Source organism: Carettochelys insculpta, chromosome 7 (assembly GCF_033958435.1).
Source record: "Carettochelys insculpta isolate YL-2023 chromosome 7, ASM3395843v1, whole genome shotgun sequence".
Taxonomy (NCBI): domain Eukaryota; kingdom Metazoa; phylum Chordata; order Testudines; family Carettochelyidae; genus Carettochelys; species Carettochelys insculpta.
This window is the reverse complement of record NC_134143.1, coordinates 68,242,559-68,267,304: the sequence shown is the minus strand read 5'-3', so window position 1 is coordinate 68,267,304 and position 24,746 is coordinate 68,242,559. Positions and strand designations below refer to the sequence as shown.

Here is a 24,746-nt window from a genome sequence, read left to right as displayed (position 1 = left end):
TGTGTACTACTGCATAACATTCATAGTAATAAATATAAAAACCAGCAAGATCACCCATTTACTCCAGGTCAGTTTCCGTCTTTGGAGACATGCACATGAAACTAGGGACCATTTACACTCGATCTCCGGGACAACTTGACCCTTTAGTTTTATTTATTCCAAGCTGATTTGTGTTTCGTGTTTATCAGCTACTCTCCAAGGGTTGGCAACCTAAATAGAGACAAGAGCCATTTTCTTTTCCAATTCGGTTAAAAACTCAATAATTCAAGAGACATGATGCATGTGAATATGAAACAGTCTTTAATAAATAATCAAACAATACTTGTTATAACCCCTATTTTAAGACCAGCGCACACAATGATTTGTAATGTGGTGCATGTTTACTGTAGGACATTCACAAACTTTTCATATATTCCATTTCCTCACACTTTACACATGTTTGCATCACTCTCTTCCTGATTTTCACTCTCAAATCTTCTCTCTCTCCGGACAATGCTAGAAGGAGGTACCCAGTGTTTGAAGATCACATATCATTTGCTATTTAGATATGAGTTGTTCATTTTGGGGCTTTTAGATGTTCACCACTTATCAAAACTAATCAGGAGAGCTTTTTCTTTAATTTGCAACTATAGTGTTGGGAGCCACATAAAAGTCCTTAAAGAGTTGCATGCAGCTCTGAAGCTGCAGGTTGCAGACCCCCGGTGTAATCCAAAGCCCACTGAGGTCAAGCGAAATGCTCCCAAGGGCTAGGATCAGAACCCTATGCAGGGAGTAGTACATCACTGAGTTCCACGTAAGCTCTATTTATGAGGGCCTTGTGCCCACCCTCTGCACAGGGATACAACTCCCACTAAGTAACATAATATTCTAGTCACCAACAACGATTATATTTACTGCTCTGAAATACTGTTCGTATAAAGCTCCATCAAGCACCCTCCTAGATAAAACCCAGACAAACTCCACTATCCTATCCAGCTCTATCATCCTATCTAATCACCTCAGGGCCTTCCAAAAAGCTGGAGTTCATAGGTGCAGGCCACTTTGTAGCCCTGTGAAATTAAGCAATGACAATTCCTCAGGGAATAACAGAGTAGAGATAATTTGCGTGTTGAAACTAGGAAGTTATGTCTCCAGCTGTCAGGCTTTGTCCCCTTCTGGGACTGTGAAGCATAATTTCAGTGAATCTTACTTATGCTGTCTAAGATTATCACTCACCTTGGCGAGCCAGCTATAGCACCAACAGAAATTCATATTCCACCCATCCCGAGCAGCACCATTCATCACTGACTGTTAGTGTAATGCCATTATGCAATTTCTTTCATCTCAGGAGGCCCAAAATGCTTAACATTCTCGAGGCCAAACCCTGTCCCCATTTGCTCAATGATTTCAGTGGGGTTTCAATAAGGCCTTGTTTTACATGAAGTATCCAGGAATCATTTCAATTAGCACTAAAATGAACCCTTCCACAATGTAGAATGTGCTTGCGGCTCCCGCTATCGCAACAAATTAAGACAAGAGCCAAGAGGAGGACACTGTATGTGATTCAGACTACAACAGATAATCAGGGAGGCAGAATATATTTATTCACATTTATAATTTTATATAGCGATTAGGCTATAACACTAGAAGGCCCCTGGTTTTCCGGGTGAACACAGGCTTAACTTGTACTCCCAATATTTCTTTAAACTTTATTTCTGACATGGTGAGGCAAGCTGTTTATGAACCCTCAGAGCTTGTCTACGTGGGGAAGCCTACAGAGGTAGGTAGGGAGACACCACCTACACTAATGGAAGGGGCTCTCCTGCCAGGGGTAGTAATCCACCCTGATGTAACTTTATCTATACAGGGATTTAGGTCAGCTTAACAATGTTGCTAGGAGGAGTAGATTTTCACATCCCTGAGCAATGTAGCTAAGTCTAGTGTAAACCAGTCGCAAGACACTGTTTCCTCAAGCTGATGAGAATATATAATTGTGTCATACAAGTATTGGGAGAATCAAAGAATCATAAAATCATAGAATGCTGGGACTGGACGAGACCTGGAGCGGTCATCAAGTCCAGCCCCCTGCCCTCATGGCAGGAGCAAGTACTGTCTAAACCATTCCTGATAGACATTTATCTAACCTGTTCTTAAATATCTCCAGCGATGGAGATTCCACAACCCCCTGAGGAAATTTATTCCAGTGTTTGATCACCCTGACAGTGAGGAACTTTTTCCTAATGTCCAACCTAAACCTCCCTTGCTGCAGTTTAAGCCCATTGCTTCTTGTTCTAGCCTCAGAGGCCAAGAAGAACAAGTTTGCTCCCTCCTCCTTATGACACCATTTTAGATACCTGAACACTGCTATCATGTCCCCCCTTAATCTTCTTTTTTCCAAACTAAACAAGCCCAATTCTTTCAGCCTTTCTTCATAAGTCATGTTCTCTAGACCTTTGATCATTCTTGTTGCTCTTTTCTGGACCCTTTCCAATTTCTCCACATCTTGATGAAGACATTGAACAGAACCGGTCCCAGTACAGACCCCTGCGGAACCCCACTTGTTGCATCTTTCCAGCAGGATTGAGAACCATTAATAACTACTCTCTGAGTACGGTTATCCAGCCAGTTTTGCACCCACCTTATAGTAGCCCCATCTAAGTTGTATTTGCCTAGTTTATTGATAAGAATATTATGCAAGACCATATCAAATGCCTTACTAAAGTCTAGGTATACCACATCCACTGCTTCTCCCTTATCCACAAGGCTCGTTATCCTATCAAAGAAAGCTATCAGATTGGTTTGACATGATTTGTTCTTTGCAAATCCATGCTGGCTGTTCCCTATCCGCTTATCACCTTCCAAGTGTTTGCAGATGATTTCTTTAATTACTTGTTCCATTATCTATCTTGGCTCAGAAGTAAAAGTGACCGGTCTGTAGTTTCCTGCATTGTTCTTATTCCCATTTTTATAGATGGGCACTATATTTGCCTTTTTCCAGTCTTCTGGAATCTCTCCTGTCTACCATGATTTTCCAAAGTTGATGGCTAATGGCTCAGATACCTCCTCCACCAGATCCTTGAGTATTCTAGGATGCATTTCATCAGGCCCTGGTGACTTGCAGACATCTACCTTTCCTAAGTGATTTTTAACTTGTTCTTTTTTTTATTTTATCTTCTAAACCTACCCCTTTCCCACTAGCATTCACTATGTTAGGCATTCCTTCCTCAGACTTCTCAGTGAACACCAAAACAAAGAAGTCATTAAGCATCTTTGCCATTTCCAAGTTTCCCATTACTGTTTCTCCCTCCTCACTGAGCAGTGGGCCTACCCTGTCCTCAGTCTTACTCTTGCTTTTAATGTATTTATAAAAAGTCTTCTTGTTTCCCTTTATGCCAGTAGCTAATTTGAGCTCATTTTGTGCCTTTGTCTTTCCAATCTTGCCCCTGCATTCCTGTGTTGTTTGCCTATGTTCATCCTTCATAATTTGTTCTAGTTTCCTTTTTTTATATGATTCCTTATTTATTTTGAGATCTCACAAGATCTCCTGGTTAAGCCAAAGTGATATTTTGCCATATTTTCTATCTTTCCTACGCAGCGGGATAGCTTGCTTTTGGGCCCTTAATAAAGTCTCTTTGAAAAACTGCCAACTCTCCTCCATTGTTCTTCCCCTCAGTCTTGTTTCCCACAGGACCCTACCTACCAGCTTTCTGACTTTACCAAAATCCGCCTTCCTGAAATCCATTGTCTCTGTTTTGCTGTTCTCCCTTCTACCCTTCTTTAAAATTGTAAACACTATGATTTTATAATAACAGAGAGGAAGCCGTGCTAGTCTATACACTATCAAAACAAAAAGCAGTCAAGTAGCACTTTAAAGACTAGCAAGATGGTTTATTAGGTGAGCTTTCATGGGACAGACCCACTTCTTCAGACCATAGCCAGACCTGGTCTGAAGAAGTGGGTCTGTCCCACGAAAGCTCACCTAATAAACCATTTTGCTAGTCTTTAAAGTGCTACTTGACTGCTTTTTGTTTCTATGATTTTATGATCACTTTCACCAAAGCTACCTTCCACTTTCATATTCTCAATCAGTTCCTCCCTATTTGTTAAAATCAAATCTAGGACAGCTTCACCTCCGGTAGATTTTTCAATCTTCTGAAATAAAAAGTTGTCTCCAATGCAGTCTAAGAACTTATTGGACAGTCTGTGTGTCACTGTGTTAGTTTCCCAACACATATTTGGATAGTTGAAGTCCCCCATCACCACAAAATCCGGGGCCCTGGATGATTTTGTTAGTTGTTTAAAAAAAAAGTCATCCACTTCTTCCATCTGGGTAGGCAGCCTGTAGTAGACTCCTAGCAGGACATCACCCTTGTTTTTTACCCCTTGTAGCTTAATGCAGAGGCTTTCAACACATCCATTTCCTATGTCCATCTCCAACTCAGTCCACGTGTGTACCTTTTTAATATACAAGGCAACACCACCTTCTTCCTTTTTCCCCATCTATCCTTCCTGAGCCAGCTGTACCCTTCCATGCCAAAATTCCAATCATGTGTATTATCCCACCAAGTTTCTGTGATGCCAACCATGTCATAGTTGTATTTATTTATTAGCACGTCCAGTTCTTCCTGCTTATTACACATATTTCTTGCATTTGTATAAAGGCATCTAAGATATTGATTTGATCTCGCCTCCCAATTTTGCGCTGACCCTCCTTTTTCTCTGCCACTATAGCCCATGCTCCTCCCTCTTCCAACCCATCTCCCAGGTCTCCATCTTCTCTACTTACCTGTGTGCTTTGCCCCCCATCCCTGTTGAACCTAGTTTAAAGCCCTCACTAGGTTAGCCAGTCTGTGTCCATATAGGGTCTCCCCGAAAGGTGAACGCCATCTCTGCCTAGCAGTCCTTCCTGGAATAGAATCCCATAGTCAAGGAAGCCAAAGCCCTCCTGGCGACACTATTTATGCAGCCAGGCATTCAACTCCAGGATGCACCTGTCTCTGCCTGGGCCCCTACCTTTGACAGGAAGCTTTGAAGAGAATACTACCTGCGTCCCAAACTCCTTCACCCGTACTCCTAGAGCCCTGCAGTCACTCTTGATCCTCTCAGTGTCACACCTCGCAGTATCGTTAATGCCCACATGGACGAGTAGCATGGGGTAGTAGTCAGAGGCCCAGATAATCCTGGACAACACCTCTGTAACATCTCGGATAAGGGCCCCTGGCAGGCAGCACACCTCCTGAGATGAAATGTCAGGGCGACAGATTGGCGCCTCTGTCCCCCTCAGAAGAGAATCACCAACCACCACCACTCTACGTTTCCTCCTCGCAGTGGTGGGGTACGAGGCTTCTCCTCTGCTGGATGGGGTGATTCCTTGTCTCCTGTATTAAGTATAGCATAATGGTTTCCTAGTACCATGGTGGGAGGGTTGGGAGCAGGGGTAGAGCACTGCCTGCTGTCAGCATCCAACCTGAGCCATCTCCTCCTCCACCAGTGGTGGGTCAGCCGTCCTGTGTACTGGCACATCTACCTCAGCTGTCTCCACATGAATACTGCCCAGGAATTGTTCATGAATTTGGATACTCCTCATCCTAGCCACCTCCTCCTGCAGCTCTCCCACCTGCTGCCTCAGAATTATTTTTATATTTGTAAGCCACACTGAAATTCTTGAATGGAAGGTGCTTATGATGGGTATATGCATACCCCACACATTCCCTGAATGGGTTCCTGTGGACCTGAGCAACTAGTTGCGTTCCCTGGCTGAATATGGAGGGAAAGCCAGGCTTGACTTATGTTGGGGCTGCTGGGAGGGAGCCTGGCAGGCACTGTTTGGAAACTAAAAGATGGTGAGGAAGAAATTCTGGGTGGAGAGTAGGCTCCAGATTCCCAGCCCTGAATGAAAGGTCGGTCCAGAGAAGTACAGGCCCAAATACAGAAGTACAGGCCCATATATAGCTGGGGATGGGCAGGGGAGAGGAAATGCTTTGTCATTGAATGTCAGCCACATTTTTTTAAAAAATAAAGGAGTTCAACATTGTCATGCAGTGAGTGTGCATAGAGCAATTAATGAAAAATTTCAGTGGAAAGTGATTGGTAAAATGATTTTACGATAACATGGTAAAAATAAAGGTTTTATAGAAATTCTCTTATTGAAAGTGATCAATAATATTCCAAAATATTCCAGTCTTTTGAAGGTGAGATCCGGGCCAAAGCTGCCTATTCTCTGTGCACCCAGGTTCTCCACTCACAGGATCATCCCCTTGCAGCAGCCCTCTCCATGCACTACAGCGGTCTCACAGCTTCTACTTTGCCCCCCGCTTTTCCCGCTGCTAGTGGCTAAGGCATGCTGGGAAATGTAGTCCCTTCCTGCTCCAGAGCCAGCTTTCTAGGCTGGGAGCTGGCCAAGGAACTACAGCTCCCAGGCTGCCTTTATCTCCCCCATCATGCCCTGCAAGCTCCCCCTGCAGAGTGCAGTATGGAGAGAAACTGGACAAATTTTTCATGCATTTGCATGCCCCCGCTCTCCCACTCCCGCATACAGGCCCGAAGCAGCAGGGGAAAAAGTCTGGGAGAGACTGAGTTGGAAGAGACCCAGGAAAGCATCAGGAAGGGATATGACAGCCAGTAAGGCTCCCAGGGCTGAACCCAATGTACAGAGGGTATGGGTCCCCCTACCAGCCACTGGCCCAGAGTCAGAGGTCAGAGACCTGAGCTAAATTACATAATACAGAAACCACAGTGAAGAAGTGACTGACAACAAGTGGTGCCAGCTTGAAAGCCAGCTGCTTGGTGACATCAGGGTACGCAAACCCCATACAGAACTGTTCAACTTTACCTCAAATGGAGATTTAGAATGGTGTACCAACCTGACTACGCAGAGTCCATCAAGACGTCCGATTTTAAAATATTCATCAGGCCTAAATTTAGCGATTGTTGGTGCTGTGGTTTTGCAGAAATTGCTGGAAGAATCAGACCCCTTTAAAATGGTCTCAAACTCATCCAAAAATTGAGGTACCTCACAAACTTTTGATGCTTTTAAAATATTGGGGCATGTTTCTGTAGCCAGGACTTTATCTGTACCAACAGAAGCATACTCCAAAAGAAATTCAAGTCACTTATTTACTGCCTTGGACAATCAGCATCTGGTTTATAACATACCAAGCAGGCAGGAAGAAGGAGGACTGTATGTTACTCTGAATCAAGGAGGCTACCACCATTCGTTTTCAGTGCGAAGAGATATATCCTCACTGTGTACCATTATCCAAGTACCTGTACTGAACAACTTTGCGCATTATCAATGCTACTGTCTTGGCATCAACAGTTTAAACTAACAAATAAAAACAGAACACAATTAAGGGTCTAATCTGGAGCCAATCCCTAAATTTACTCCAAATGGTTGAAGTGCCACGATATGGGACAGTGAACCACACCTATGTGTGTGAGTTACACATGCAGAAACAGAGGCCCTCTAGCAAAAACAAGCACTAAATGTTCGTGCTTGTGAGGTGGGGAAATGTTACATCATTGGTAAAGAAGGTGGCAAGATCTTTTCTTACCTTCCGATCTTGACTGTATGCCAGAATCCAGTCCTCCTGCTTGGGGTGGAAGAGCAGGCTGTGAATGTAGAAGTTCAGCCGATACTTTTGATAGGTGGCCCCTTCATCAGAGCTGATGAGTAAACTGCTCTCTATCTCTGGGTCAGTCAGCAACATAATCTATAGGGACAGAAGAGTCATACTTGAGACGAGTCAAATGGAAAGATGAGGAAATAGCCAAGACTTACAGGTAAACGTGATGAAAACTGATATATTTTAGGGATAAGACACTGTAAAAATTAGACTGTAAGACTTGAGTGTAGCAAATAGAATAAACTACATGTGACCAATATTATGAAAGTACAACAATATATGATAACTCTTTGTGTACATGTATCAAAAGTATGTACCAATTGGACAGACAGCGAGGTCACTTAAAATGAGCATGACTAGTTATAACAGATTAAAAGTTAAATCAGACAGTCCCATTTGTGACCATTGTCAAGTTCTGAACTAGGACAGCCAACACCAAAACATGAACTTTGATAAAGTTAACAGCAAAAGTTTGCTATTATCCTTTTTGAGATCTAACTATCAAGCTAAGCAGATAATGTACAATGTGCAATCATGTTTCATAAGCAGACGAAAATGTAGACTGCCAAAAAAAAGAGAGAGAGAAAATTCAATTCCAAGTGTTGGAATCTGTTAGACTGAAGAATAGTCCACAGATAGAAGGTGGTGGGAAGTTTCCTTGCTTGAGATTTTATAACCTGGCTCTCTGAAAGGAGCAACTTTGCTTTAGTAAGGAGATGCTCATTAGCCACAAGTTCTTTCCATCTCTAATTTCCGTGATACTATGAATTACGGTTTCAGTAATGTATCAATTATTCCTTAAGCTTAGTCCAAAGGTCTTAGAGCAGAAATACAGCAGATGCCTGGCTTGTAGCTCCACAACCATTCACCACCAATTAACTTACTAATTGGAGTGCATTGCCGATGAATCGGAGAGAAGTTTGGGAGTCAGCCCTCCTGCCTCTGCATGCAGAAAATAGGTTTGAGAACTACAGAAAATTACTTTAGACTTCCAGCAAGAGAAAAAACAATGCCACAAAGGAAGAGAGTGTGAGACAGCACAAAATTGCAAGCACAAAAGCTTTGAAAGACTTTTGCCTACAGCAAGATGAAAGCTCTGTATCATTAGTGTTGTTTTTTAAATATAGGGTTTACAGTCTCCAAAAATGCCAGGCATAAACCAGCTCCTGGAGAAGCCTGAACTGAAAGAAACAGCATGGAGAATTTCCCAGTGGGAATGTTCATTTGTCTTCAAGCACTTCAGAAATTTTCAATATTCCCCCACCTACCAGTCAGCAATAGAAGGTGGACCAAGTCAGAAAGGAGGAGGAGGGGAAGACACAAAGATCACAAATTCTAATTTAGGAGGCACCATATCGATCCAGAAAGATAGAGTAGCTATAGATAGAGAAATTTCACTATGCACATCTGTGTGTATGCCTACGTAACATACACAGAAGTTCTGTATTTCTAGATGGATGACCCGCAAACTTCTAAATATCCAAAACTGCACTGCAGTGTTTCCTAGTGGATAACTTACTGGACTGAGATTCACGAGACCTACGATCTACTCCCAGATCCGCTGTTGTCCTGCTTGTGACCTTACTGGAGTCATGTTAGCCCCAGCTGTAAAATGGGTGGGGGAGGGAAAAATATATCTCCTTTTGTATGCATTTGACAAAGCAGATCTTTACCCACGGAAGATTATGCTCCAAAATACCTGTTCGCCTATATGGTGCCACAGGACTTCTTGTTGTTCTTGAAGATACAGACGAACACGGCTAGCTACCTCTCTGATACTTATCTCCTTTTGTAAAGTGCATTGAGACCTGCTGATGATAACGGCTAGATAAGGACTAGCTATTATTATATTCATTAGAAACGATCAAGTTCATTATCCTAAGGTAGTGATTTCACATTGGCTGGCACAGAAAAAAATGAATTACTATTAAATGGGAAGTCACAGATCATCCGCTTTCAATAGGCCAAGTAAAACTGTTTTGTTTCTCAAACCAAACCACCCAGACTTATGCTATTCTCTCCCTTGTTCTTTCAGCATTATTTCTGTAATTGTACAGCCACAGCTAAGTGTATCAAGATCAATTTTATATTCTACCGTGACTCTCCCCTGAAAAAGAAAGGTTGCTTATGACAGTATTTGAAACAATCACAAAGCAAAACACTAGTCGTACTAGAGCAACTACAGCAGAAATAAATGCAAATCAATGGCTTGATCCAAAGCCGATTGAAGATAACGATCGGAGGGGTAGCCGTGTTAGTCTGGATCTGTAACAGCAACGAAGGGTCCTGTGGCACCTTATAGACTAACAGAAAAGTTTTGAGCATGAGCTTTCGTGAGCACAGACTCACTTCTTCAGATGCTGGTCTTGGAAATCTGCAGGGCCAGGTATAAATAAGCCAGAGCAAGGGTGGGGACAACAAGGTTAGCTCAGTCAGCAAGGGTGAGGCTTACTACCAGCAGTTGATCTGGAGGTGTGAACACCAAGGGAGGGGAAGCTGCTTCTGTATTTAGCCAGACATTCGCAGTCTTTGTTTAAGCCAGAGCTGAGGGCATCGAATTTGCAGATGAATGGTAGCTCAGAAATTTCTCTTTGGAGTCTGGTCCTGAAATTTCTTTGCTGTAGGATAGCTACTTTTAAGTCTGCTACTGTGTGGCCTGGGAGATTGAAGTGGTCGCCTATGGGTTTTTGTATATTGCCATTTCTGATGTCTGATTTGTGTGCGTTTATTCTTTTACGTAGAGACTGTCCAGTTTGTCCGATGTATATAGCAGAGGGGCATTGCTGGCACATGATGGCATAAATTATATTGGTAGATGTGCAGCTGAATGAACCCATGATAGTGTGGCTGACCTGGTTAGGTCCTGTAATGGTGTTGCTTGTGTAGATATGTGGGCAGAGCTGGCAACGAGGTTTGTTGCATGGATGGGTCCCTGAGTTAGAGTGACTGTGGTCCGGTGTATAGTTGCTGGTTAGGATTTGCTTCAGGTTGGCAGGTTGTCTGTGGGCAAGGACTGGTCTGCCTCCCAAGGCCTGTGAAAGTGGGGAATCATTGCCCAGGATGGGTTGTAAATCCCTGATGATGCGCTGTAGAGGTTTTAGGTGAGGACTGTAGGTGATGGCTAGTGGTGTTCTGTTGGTTTCTCTCTTGTGCTTGTCCTGTAGTAAGAGGCTTCATGGCACACGTCTGGCTCTGTTGATCTGTTTTTTCACTTCCTCAGGTGGGTATTGCAGTTTCAAGAATGCTTGGTAGAGATCCTGTAGTAGTTTGTCTCTGTCGGAGGGGTTGGAGCAAATGCGGTTATATCTTAGTGCTTGGCTGTAGACAATGGATCGTGTGGTGTGTCTGGGATGGAAGCTGGAGGCATGAAGGTAGGCGTAGCAGTCAGTAGGTTTACGGTACAGGGTGGTATTGATGTGGCCATCGTGTATTAGCACCATGGTGTCCAGGAAGTGGATCTCCTGTGTGGACTGTTCCAGGCTGAGGTTGATGTTGGGGTGGAAGTTGTTGAAGTCCCGGTGGAATTCCTCCAGAGTCTCCTTCCCATGGGTCCAGATGATGAAGATATCATCAATGTAGCGTAAGCAGAGATGGGGTGTTAGTGGACGAGAGCTAAGGAAGCGCTGTTCCAGGTCAGCCATGAAAATATTGGCATATTGAGGGGCCATGAGGGTACCCATAGCTGTGCCGCTGATTTGAAGGTATATGTCATCGCCAAATCTGAAATAGTTGTGTGTGAGGATAAAGTTACAGAGCTCAGCCATCAGATGTGCTGTAGCATCATCAGGGATACTGTTCCGGACAGCATTTATTCCATCTTTGTGTGGGATGTTGGTACAGAGAGCCTCTACATCCATGGTGGCTAGGATAGTGTTTTCTGTTAGGTCATCAATGTCTTGCAGTTTTCTCAGGAAGTCAGTGGTGTCTCGGAGATAGCTGGGAGTGCTGGTGGCATAGGGTCTGAGGACAGAGTCCACATAACCAGACAGTCCTTCAGTGAGAGTGCCAATGCCTGAGATGATGGGGCGTCCAGGATTTCCAGGTTTGTGGATCTTGAGTAGTAGGTAGAATAGCCCCGGACAGGGCTCTAGAGGTGTGTTGCTATAAATCTGTTCTTGTGCTTGTGTAGGGAGTGTCCTGAGCAGATGGTGTAGTTTCTTAGTGTATTCCTTGGTGGGATCTGAGGAAAGTAGCCTGTAAAATTTGGTATTGGAGAGTTGTCTGGAGGCCTCCTCCTGGTAGTCAGACCTGTTCATGATGACAGTAGCTCCTCCTTTATCTGACTTTTTGATTATAATGTCAGGGTTGTTTCTGAGGCTATGGATGTACAACCCATCCTGGACAATGACCCCCCACTTTCACAGGCCTTGGGAGGCAGACCAGTCCTTGCCCACAGACAACCTGCCAACCTGAAGCAAATCCTAACCAGCAACCATACACCGGACCACAGTCACTGTGACTCAGGGACCCATCCATGCAACAAACCTCGTTGCCAGCTCTGCCCACGTATCTAAACAAGCAACACCATTACAGGACCTAACCAGATCAGCCACACCATCATGGGTTCATTCAGCTGCACATCTACCAATATAATTTATGCCATCATGTGCCAGCAATGCCCCTCTGCCATATACATCGGACAAACTGGACAGTCTCTACGTAAAAGAATAAACGCACACAAATCAGACATCAGAAATGGCAATATACAAAAACCCGTAGGCGACCACTTCAATCTCCCAGGCCACACGGTAGCAGACTTAAAAGTAGCTATCCTACAGCAAAGAAATTTCAGGACCAGACTCCAAAGAGAAATTTCTGAGCTACCATTCATCTGCAAATTCGATGCCCTCAGCTCTGGCTTAAACAAAGACTGCGAATGGCTGGCTAAATACAGAAGCAGCTTCCCCTCCCTTGGTGTTCACACCTCCAGATCAACTGCTGGTAGTAAGCCTCACCCTTGCTGACTGAGCTAACCTTGTTATCCCCACCCTTGCTCTGGCTTATTTATACCTGGCCCTGCAGATTTCCAAGACCAGCATCTGAGGAAGTGAGTCTGTGCTCATGTAAGCTCATGCTCAAAACTTTTCTGTTAGTCTATAAGGTGCCACAGGACCCTTCGTTGCTGTTGAAGATAACGAGTCACTCCATCAATTTCAACGGGCTTTGGATTGTGACTCTAAGAAGCTTCCTTAGCCAAGGTCAGTTCCAGTCTCTCATTCTTCTGTCATAGTACTTACATCACTCCCACTTCCACAGTATTTACACACTTCAACTCACCACCATTCATGCATTTATCTTCACAACACCCCCATCAGAGAGCGTACTGCCATCATCCCAGCCTACAAATGAGCAACTGAGTCATGAAGAAATTAAACAATTCAGCCAAGGTCATCCAGGGAAAGCTGTGGTAGAGAGAGCTGAACACAGTTTTCGCAAGGTTAACGCACTAACCATTGGACCATCTTTCCTTCGTTTATGTTTCTCTATCCTTGTTTGCTACATCAGCACCCACTGTACAAGACTTCATTTTAAGAGGATAACACAAGTTAGAACTCCCTCAGGTGGCATATTCCCATGCAGTTCTCGTGTATGGAGGAATCAGAACCGCAGGCTGCTAACATGGAAACTTCAGAGCAAACTTAGTTACAAAATATTTGCTTTTACGTAGTCAGAGTTGGGAGCCTGAGGAGAACAGCCAAAGCATGAGAATCACAAAGTGAAATGGACTGGAAAAAAGGGGAGAATGGGAGAGCAGAGGGGTGGGAGGCAGAGACATAGAAAGATTGTTCTAGTTTTATTGTCCAAACTAACAACATGTGAATGGTGAATACATTTATGCAAGTACACTTGGTTTTTAAAATTCTTCTTGTCTGGATGGTCTGAGGCAGTGGCTCCCAACCTTTTCACTAGTGTGGTGTACCCCCAATCACCCCAAAACCATTCACAGACACAGCCACCTACGTTATGCATACTTCATGAAATGAAAAAGGAAACCACAACATAGATTTTTGGACAGCAATAAATAACATTACTGCAAGACATTTAATTTAAATATAATAATTAATTGTAACTTTGCACTTTATTTAAAACTTATTTTCTATGATCATTTTTATTTATATTTTATTTTTTTCACAGGCCCCCTGTAATACCTTCACAGACCCCAGGTTGGGAATCACTGATCTAAGTTGGTTTTAGTGCTACAAATCAGACTTTCCTTTGATGTAGAGGAGGCACAGGGAGATCCCGTCCCCCTGAGAACAAGCACTATGAAAGCATACACCCTTACACTGTACAGGATTAAACACAACTCCCCCACCCTGTGAAAAAAACCCACCACCAGCAATAAAACACATTATAATTTAAGTATCAGAGGGGTCCCTGTGTTAGTCTGTATCCTCAAAAACTATGTGAGGTCCTGCGGCACCTTATAGACTAACAGATTTATTGGAGCATCAGCTCTCGTGGGCAAAGACCCACTTCATCAGATGACTCTGATGAAGTGGGTCTTTGCCCACGAAAGCTTATGCTTCAATAAACATACTTCATCAGATCTGATGAAGTGGGTCTCTCCCATGAAATCTCATCACTGAAAAAATCATTTTGTTAGTCTTTAAAGTGCTGCATTTCTGCTGCTTTCTTTTGTTGAAGTACGGACTAACATGGCTACCTCTCGGTTACTATCCAATAAATCCATTAATCTATAAAGTGCTACAGGACCTCTCACTGTCATAATCTAAACAGAGTATAAAATAAAATGGTGCAGGGAATAAACCTTGCTTTCTTGTATCTTCTTTTGAAGTATCTGGTACTGGCCACATTTTGAGAATGGACCCTGGAGTACTTCAATTGTAACATCCTCTGGGCAGGGCCTGTGTCTGCGTTAGATGTTTGCACAGCTCCTTACAGAGTGAGGATGTGGATGGACTGTGACTGGGAATCTTCACCCTTACTTCCAAGCAGTAAGCTATCAGAATGGTGAGACCCCATGGGGTGATTCTGACATGATCATTTTAGCCAGAGTAGATTATGTAAAAGAAAACTTTGAAAATAAAAGCTCTCTGATCTTTCCCATCAAGTTGAGCTATTAAAAATAATTTTAGACAATGAAAGCCCTATCCAAGCCATTCATGTTTCCAGAGGGAGTCCTTTGTTAAATTGGTCTTGGCACTGCTGCTTTCTTCGGTCTACATCCAGGAGGAATGAACACCCAGGATCCCACAGAACAGGTAATTACTTTCTGTTCAGATCAGTGCCCAGAAGCACTCACAGCCCTTTTACTCATGCATGCCACTGTGAGCACAGGCTGCACTTCAGATGAATTGTTTTTTTCACAGAAAGTCAATGGAATAGACACAGGCTTCAGCAGCTGAACACATGCTCCCTGTTTATCACCCTCTCCTTGCAAAGGAGGAAACGTTATTTGCTTTTCCAAAAGGTGACAAATAAACATGAAGTGCAACTAATAGATTTTAATAATAATAATAATAATAATAATGGTAGTCCATCGATCTGATGATGACAAATCTGTGCAGATCATCTGTTATTGGTCTCATGGTGTGCCTTCTGGTGACTGTATGAGCCAATTCTAGAGGTGCGCATTTTGTCACAGATGGTGCATGGGAAGTTCGCAATCTGTGGGTTGTGCATTGCTGATGCTCTGTGACGTCGTTCGCGTGCCTCTTGTGGACGCCAGCAGCGGTCTTCCTCAAAGGCAGTGCAGGTATTTCTGACTGTTGCACGCCACTCTGTTCTGTCACTGGCGGCGTCCTCAAGGTCCCTAGGTGTGATACTGCTGTACTGCAGATTGGCTTTGATGGTATCCTTGTAGCGTTTCAATGGATGACCTATACGCCAGATGCCCTGGGAGAGCTGACCATACTGAAGCTGGCGAGGGATTCTGTTGGCATCCATGCGGCTGACATGACCAGTCCAACGTAGTTGTGACTTCATAATCATCATTTCGATGCTTGTCATCTGGGCTCTCTCGAGGACCTCAAGATTGGGCACTTTGTCTTACCAGCAGATCTTCATGATGTTACGGAGGCAGCGCATGTGGAATGCTTCGAGCTGCTTGATGTGATGCCTATATATTGTCCATGTTTCGCACCCGTACAAAAGAGATGAGAGAACAACAGCTCTGTACGCAGACAGCCAAGTGCCTGGCTCGCTTTGGATATTCGCGCGTTGATCTCATTATCCAGTGATCCATTAGATTTTAAACACTTCACACAAATCTTTTTATTTATTTGTTTATTGATTGATTTATTTTTCTTCCTACTTTCCTTCTTTGGTATAAGGTAGTGACACCAGAAAGACTTACAAAAATAAATAGATCCATGCTCCCCACCCACCCACACGTTTTTCTCTGGCTCCTCTACATGTAAATTACATCCATTTAGATTCTCCAACTCTGCGACTGAGTGCAAGAGAATTGGAAGATGAGGAGTCCCACTGTCAATCTAGTTTATGCCATTTTAAATTTCACTTCCTAATTTGGCCCACAGACTTCCAAGAACAGTACTGAAATCAGGTGTAAGTGGGATCTGCTTATTCTGAAATTCACATGTGAATTTCAGTGTGATGCCTTTTGACGTTAAATTGCTCAATGAACACAATATTTGTGCCCTTTTCAGACCCTGCATGAAAAGAAGATGAAACAAACCAGGCAAAGGTAACGCACTGGTGAATGGGAATTGCCAGGAACCAAGAATGTAGGCCACACTGGCAGGAGGGGAGACTAACTGGAGAGCACTGACTCTGAAAAACATATGAGGGTTGCGTTGGATCACTAGCTAGACACAAGTTCCTAATGCAAGGCCAGAGCCAAAAACACTAGTGTAACCCTGGGAATCTCAGGTGGGAACAGACAGGATATTTTTAACAGAGTCACCAACGATGCCAGACCATGGATGTTGCTGGACACAGGAATTCCAGATTACAGAGGTTCAACCTGTTGTGAGTAGTCATGTGACCAGTGACTCAACCGAACAGAATACAGCACTCATATTTATGTAAATAGTTAAAGGCCTCATGTTTCAGTGCAGGGGTCAGCAGCCTTTCTGAGGCAGAGTGCCAAAATTTGAGCTTTTGACCTCCATGTATGGTCCAAGTGATCCTTTTAAAGTCACTGATAGTCCTATTTAGTTTCATTCATAGTTTCATTCATAAACAAATTCAGATGCAGAGCTTTACCATTTAGGTGGTGATTGCTATCATTAGCTGGTCTTTTGTTAATGAACAGGTGGCATGGCTTTGAGCAAGCTCCCGGCTGCCTGGGGGAGGAAGGACGGGGCTGACCTTCCACCTCATGTGCCAATGAAAATCAGCTCATGGGCCACTCTTGGCACCTGGCCAGAGATTGCTGATCTCTGTTTTAGCATTTAACCATCGCTATTTTAAGCTGAATCAGTCTGACCACACTGTTTTGTAGGCAGAATTTCCACATTTCTTTGCTGTGCGTATAAAGTTGTCTCAATGGACTATTGGCTCCTCGGGTTGCCAACCTTCCATACTGGACAGATCAGATGCCATTTGTCAATATGCTAAACATCAACAATTCACCCATCACAAACAAATATGGGACAAGGTATCTGCCCCATATGGTGAAGATCGTCTACTCTTGACTCTTATGGTACTGGTGGGGGTGTGCAGGAAGCACTTAGGTAGGGTTTACAGTGAATGCCAACACAGGGCACAGCACATACATATAGGTCACTACCATGTGCTAATTGTTATATAAATGTGCATCAAGTGGAGGTGCTGATGCTTTGTCTCTCTGGGTTGGGCCTTAAAACATAAGAACGGCCTCACTGGGTCAGACCAAAGGTCCATCTAGCCCGGTATCCTGTCTGCCCAAAGAGGCAAATGCCAGATGTCCCAGAAGGAGTGAACAAAACAGGTAATCGCTAGAGCGATCCCTCTCTTGTCACCTATTTCCAGCCTCTGACAAACAGAGGCTGGGGACACCATTCCTACCCATCCTGGCTAATAGCCATTGATACACCTAACCACCATGAATTTTATCGAGTTCTTTTTTGAACCATGCTAAAGTCTTGCTCTTCACAACCTCCTCTCCTCCAGCAAGGAGTTCCACAGGCTTACTATGTGCAGCGTGAAGAAAAACTGCCTTTTGTTGATTTTAAACCTGTTACCCATTAATTTCACTTTGTGACCCCCAGTTTTTTACGGAAACACAAAAATAACTTGTCCTTTGTCTTCTACAAATGTACTCCTTTCACAGGTCCCCACTCTGGACCAGGTCCTGAAAATCATTGACTACACATAATTCCCTCCAAAGTGAACAGAAGCTGTTCTCTCACTACCAAATCTTTATTTTGTTTGTCTTGACTACATATTAAAGCACTGCCTGTGGTCCAGCAATGTGAGAAACATCAGCCTTCCCAGGAAACCAGCTGTTTTTCCTACACATGAACTGAATTCTTAAAATAGATCTCTCTCCTTCAAGGTAGTCTTTAACTAGAAAGAGATAAAAAAGAAGCCATCTGCTCCCTGAAGGCTTTCTGTATGCAGTTTCAACTTTTCTTTTTCAAGAGCTGAACAAAACCAAGAGTATTATTTCCCTTTGTTCGATTCATGGCAAGCTGCCTAACAACTTTGCAAGCTCTGAGAAAAATCACTCATGTCCTGGAATGTTATTGATATCAAAATAGGAAAACACTATTGAAAACAATAACAGCAAGATTTCCCTGACATAGTGCATTGATTATTGACAGGTGTCAGAACAGAGCAGATTTAAACTTGTTTGATCTCTAAATGGTACATTTCCTGTTTTACAGTGTTTGTATTTCTTTTAACTTTAACCTTCTCTTTCAATGTATAAAAGCTTTGGGATGACTATAACACCACCTCATTAATATGTTTTATGCTCAGTTACCTATAGGTGTTCTCAAGTAGAAAGGGAAACAGTTTTCTCATCCCATAAATACTGCTGAGATTTCAGAAACGGGTCCCAGTTTGCACTGGGAGGAAAATTAAGCTTTTCAATTAAAAGAACAGGCAGACATGCCTGGCGGCTAGTGCACACCTCTGATGGCGGAGATCTGGGTTCCAGTCTCAGCAATGAACCCGGCAAAAAATAGGTACTCAAGCCCAGGTTTTTCACTTCCCTGTTGAGTGTCTGTAGCCAGACAGACTCCCCCTGCTCTGCTCCATCTTGCCTGCCCCTCTTAGTTGCCTCAGAGCACACAGCACAAAGAGACAGCACAGTGTTGGAATGTTTTGAGAGCACACTGTCTGCTGGTGCCTCACAAACACAGATGTGCTATGTCAGCATGACCCTGGACTGAAGAATACAGATAAGGGGACTAACAGGCTAGTTGGAGGCCTCGGGGCTTTAAGCTGCCCTTGGCTGGCATCGACAGCTGATCCGCCCACACTTGGTCCCAGGAGGGGAACTTTTCTGCCCGTGTGAAAGTTTGCCCCGTTTCTATAAATTTAGTTATCTCTGTCCTTACAAGTGTAACTGCCTTGTAAGCGCTGGCGTCACAGAGACGAACCAGTACAATTGGTACCTTGAGATAAGCAATAACCAACGTGCCCAAAGGGGTATAAAGAGGGGCCCGGCAGCCTACTCTAACTGAGCTCTAATTTCCTGTGCCGGCTGGTCAGGTAAGGTCATTGCCTCCCGAGGATCTAGGGGACCCCCTTCCTCACACAGTTCTTCCTGAGGGATTCAGTGAATGACCTTGGCTACGCCGGAGTCAAAGGACGCAGGGGTGAGAATTATACCTGCACTGTTTTTTTTGTGCACATATAATAGTAAGAGCTCTTTAGCCTGAGGCGTCTGGTCCTCAAATGGGTAACTTTCTCTAATTGACATGTCATTTGTAACATCCTACTATAGTAGCTAAGCAAATAGAGCAATAACAGTGTAACCATTAAGATTCTATCTAACTTTTCCTGCAACTGTAACCATTAAGATTTTATATAATTCTGTAACCATTAAGATTTTCATTTCTGCTTTGTACTAAATAGTAACCATGTTTAAGCTTCAACCTGACTCCTTCTAGTTGCTGTAACTCGGCCAAACACAAACAAAGAACCTTAGCCGGTTTGGCTGTATTCAGCCTGGTCAGTGGTAAGGTGCAGTAAAAGCTGGGTGCTGAGTTGCACTGCCTCCACGGAGCAGACTCTTGGGCACCCGTACCCGGCCATCGGCTGACAGTGTCCTAATCACTTTTGGGGTATGCAGGGTTAAATAAAGGCCTGCAGAGTAGTTCAAAGGCAATAGGGGAATGGCAGGGACAAACACTGTCTCTATTCATCTTCTGATGGGCTTTGCTAACTGCTATAGGCCTTGAACAAGGTAAGACACAGCTGTACCAAGAAAGTAACTTCTAATGAATACGCAGCTGGGCTGGCAGCCCCCACAGGGCTGTGGGGCCAGGTGGGAAGGGAGCCTGGCTCTGCACTCCTGGAAGAAGCGGGGCCAGGGCTGGAAGGGGTGGGGCCTATGGTAGTCAGCCCTCAGCGCTGTTGCAATCACAGTGCTGGGCCTGCTTCCCCCAGAGCCTGGCAGAGTGGTGCAGTAGTGGTGCCACGGCACTTTAGAGGTGGCAGCAGCTGGCACACCGGGCCCTCTTGAAATGCCGGGTCCAGGTGAGCAAATTCCCCCTTTGCTCCCACTCCTGTCAGTGGGCCTGTGAATACTCCTGTGTTCAGAATTGTTACCTCCCTTCTCCCTCTGCCTTCCCATCCACTTAAAGATTGTATTCATGGCCACGGCTCCTCTTCCCCCTATAAACTACTGATTCAGGGAGCTTGTGCTGTAAAACTGCATGTGTCAGCTGAAAGCGCTGTAAACAGTAGACGGGGTAGGCATAATATTATTCATCATATGGCTATTAGTATGCGTTGCCTAGGGGGTTATCTTACTAAATAAGGGCTTAGAGGGAGTTGTAATAAAGAAGTGTACTTACATTCTAACACGGATAAAGGACTGTATCTGTGGTTAATCTGGGTTTCACTCGAACAGGTTGGGTTCAGCAATAAAGAAACCCATTTATTCCATCCACCTCTGGGTCCCCTGCTCTCTTCTTTCCAACAATCACTAGTCTATTTGCTATTCTGGGGCTTTCTTGACTATAAATTTGTTTCTCATAAACTGTCACTTTCCAACTGAAGAGCCACTTCCCTTGTTCTTAACTCCATCACATCATAGTTTTTATCTGGAAACTTTATTTTACTTAGTTGCTTTATTTTTGTCTAGTTGCATGTACATTGCAAGCTCTGTAAAGAGACTAAAATGGTGCATCCTTGTTCTTGCCACAATACAAGCATATTGAAAAATAATTTTAAAAATGTCCTTTGCTTTTGTGACATTTCCTGTTTGTTTTCTGAAACAGGACCTAGTCTCTTAAACAAAACAATGCATTCAATACTGCCCTGCCTTTCCCTCTCTTTTGCTTTCCATACACGCTATTTTATATGCTAATGCAGTGAAGAGACTAAAAAGTCTACACTGTATCTATTTTAATAACAAGCTGTAACCTACAGATTTAAGAGACAGAAAAAAAAATCCCATTCTACCAACACTGTCTTACACATAAACCCACAGAAGATAGAATCCTTTCTCAAACACTGAAAACTCTCAGGGAAATTGTACCCCATATTCCTTCTAATAGGGGCTAACTGGATTTCATAACAATACTTTTCAATATGTTATTTGCATCATAGCAGTGTTAAGAAACCCTGAGATCAGGGCCCCATTTTGCTGGGGGATGTACAAAGACATCTTAAGAGATGCTCCCGAAGCTGAAGAGCTCATTAGACCACACAATGGCACAGCTATGTCAATGCAGCTGCACCGCTGTAAGATCTCCAAAGTCCCCCATGAACATTATTAAATCAGTTCAATGAATGGCAGAAGTTCTGGCAGCAAGAGATCATCTCCCACTGGCGTACCGCTATCCATACGGGTGCTTGCAAAGTTGATGTACTTAGATCTACTTAGATCTACACAGATGTACGTAGATCACACAGCTATGCAAAGTCAATATACTTACACCTAATTAGACGTACTTAGATCACATAACTGTGCAAAGTTGATGTACTTAGATCTACTTACAACAGTCTTCCACGTGGTAAGATCAGCATCTGATGCTGTCCCTTCCCCTCTACTTTTCTTATCCTGGTGGAGTACCAGAGTCGATAGGAGAAAGCTCCAGTGTTAATTTATCACACCTAAGCAGACGTGAGAAATTGACCAGCAGTGGATTGATCACTGAAGGGTTGATCCCCTAGATAGTGGGGACAAACCTCCAGTGTAACTAATGTCAGTCAGGCAGAGGGAGTTTCATGCTCATTAGGAGCATAATTTACACCAACGAAAGTGATAGTTTGACATGGCCTTAGTTCAAATAGACCAGACAGGAGAAAGGCCAGTATATCCCCATTTTACAACTGAAGAAAGATGACAGATCACTTGTGAGGTTCTGAGAGATCAACTGTGGGAGCTGAGCTCTTTTGAAAATCTGTCCATCAGTGACTTCCCCATGGTCCCACAGGGAGTCTAAGTCAGAGCTGGGAGTTGATTCCAAGCCTGAGCACAGTTGCCTTGCACTGCCTTAACAACAATACCATCCTTCTCACTTTTAGTCAGGAGCTCTGTTTAAAACTGGTGGCACAATGTAATAACATTTAATATGTAATGTAATATGTAATATAATAACATTTAATACTCCTGTGGTGGGAAGAACACCTCAGCAATCCAACACTCTGGCATTTAACTTTAAAAAGGGAAATTATGCAAAAATGAGGAGGTTAGTTAAACAGAAATTAAAAGCCACCGTGACTAGAACAAAAACCCTGCAAACTGCATGGAAGCTTCTCAAAGACACTATAATAGAGGCCCAACTTAAATGGATACCCCAAATTGAAAACATCCTAAGTGACTGAAAAAAGAGCCACCACGGGTTAACACCCATGTACAACAAGCAGTGAGGGATAAAAAGGCATCTTTCAAAAAGTGGAAGGCAAATCCTAGTGAGGTAAATAGAAAGGAACATAAACACTACCAAATTAAGTGTAAAACTGTAATAAAGAAAGCTGAAAAAGATTTTGAGGAACAGCTAGCCAAAAGCTTAAAAAGTAATAACAAAATGATTTTTAAATACATTAGAAGCAAGAAGCCTGCTAAAAAAACAGTGAGTCTCCTAGACGATAAAAATACAAAAACATCCATCAAGGACAATAAAGCCAATGTGGAGAGACTAAATGATTTCTTTGCTTCAGTCTTCATGACTGAGGATGTTGGGGAGATTCCCAAACCTGCACTGTTTTTGTGGGAAACGAAACTGAGGAACTGTCCTGGACTGAAGTGTCATTAGAGGAGGTTTTGGAACAAATAAATAAGCTTAATGTTAACAAGTCACTGGGATCGGGTGGCATTCATCCAAGGGTTCTGAAAGAACTCAAACGGGAAATTGCAGAGCTATTAACACTAGTTTGTAACCTGTCCTTTGGATTAGCTTCTATACCAAATGACTGGAAGATAGCTGATGTGACACCAATATTTAAAAAGGGCTCTAGAGGTGACCCTGGCAATTACAGACCGGTAAGTCTAATGTCAGTTCTGGGTAAATTAGTTGAAACAATAGTAAAGAATAAAATTGTCAGGCACGTAGAAGAATCTAATTTGATGGGCAAAAGTCAACATGGTTTCTGCAGAGGGAAATCATGTCTTACTAATCTCTTAGAGTTCTTTGAAGGGGTTAATGAACATGCAGACAGGGAAGATCCAGTGGATACAGTAACCTCAGATTTCCAGAAAGCCTTTGATAAGGTACCTCATCAAAGGCTCTTAGGTAAATTAAGTTGTCACAGGATAAAAGGGAAGGTCCTGTCATTGACTGAGAACTGGTTAAAAGACAGGAAACAAAGGATAGGCATAAATGGTAAATTTTCCGAATGGAGAGGGGTAACTAGTGGTGTCCCCCAAGGGTCTGTCCTAGGACCAATCCTATTTAATTTATTCATAAATGATCTGGAGAAGGGGGTGAGCAATGAGCTGGCAAAGTTTGAAGATGACACTAAACTGTTCAAGATGGGCAAGACAAAGGCAGACTGTGAAGATCTTCAAAAAGATCTCATCAGACTGAGTGACTGGGCAAAAAAATGGCAAATGAAATTTAATGTGGATAAGTGTAAGGTAATGCACATTGGAAAAAGTAACCTCAACTATACTCATAATATGACGGGGGCTAATTTAGCTACACCTAATCAGTAAAGAGATCTTGGAGTTATCGTGGATAGTTCCTTGAAAACATCCACACAGTGTGAAGAGGCCGTCAAAAAGGCAAATAGGATGTTAAGTATTATTTAAAAAGGGATAGAAAATAAGACAAGGAGTATCTTATTCCCCTATAAAATCTATGGTGCTCCCACATCTTGAATACTGTGTACAGATGTGGTCTCCTCACCTAAAAAAGATATCCTGGCACTGGAAAAGGTTCAGAAAAGGGCGACTAAAATGATTAGGGGCTTGGGACAGGTCCCCTATGAGGAGAGGATAAAAAGATTGGGACTTTTCAATTTAGAAAAGAGGAGACTGAAAGGGTACATGACAGAGGTATATAAAATTATGACAGGTGTGGAGAGGGTGAATAAGGAGAAGTTATTTACTTGTGCTCATAATCCAAGAACTAGAGGACACCAAATGAAATTAATGGATAGCAGGTTTAAAACTAATAAAAGAAAGTTCTTCTTCACTCAGCGCATAGTTAACCTGTGGCACTCCTTGCCAGAGGACACTGTGAAGGCTAGGATTATAACAGAATTTAAGAAAGAGCTAAATAAATTCATGGAGGCTAGGTCCATAAAAGGCTATTAGCCAATGGTAAGAATGGTGCCCCTGGCCTCTGATGGTCAGAGGCTGGAGACGGATGGCTGGAGACAAATCACTTGATCATTACCTTCGGTCCACCCCCTCTGGGGCACCTGGCATCGGCCACTGTTGGCAGACAGGCTACTGGGCTGGATGGACCTTTGGTCTAACCCAGTATGGCTGTTCTGCTGTTCTTATGTTCACAGTATGGCCCTCGTGAATAACACGACTCCTCATCTAGCATGGAACTGTTTACTCCACGTAAGCGAGGAAGGAGACCCTGGTTCTTGATTCAGGAA

The 24,746-nt window shown here is 43.3% G+C and overlaps 1 protein-coding gene across 1 annotated transcript in view; it reads right to left on the bottom strand.

Annotated features, from left to right (window-relative positions):
* Nucleotides 1-24,746, bottom strand: part of SORCS1 (sortilin related VPS10 domain containing receptor 1) — a 474,417-nt gene that overhangs the window by 158,428 nt on the left and 291,243 nt on the right. The window contains exon 4 of the mRNA XM_074999892.1: nucleotides 7,533-7,691. Within this exon, the coding sequence (XP_074855993.1) occupies nucleotides 7,533-7,691 (159 nt within the window). The remainder of the gene's footprint in view (nucleotides 1-7,532; nucleotides 7,692-24,746) is intronic.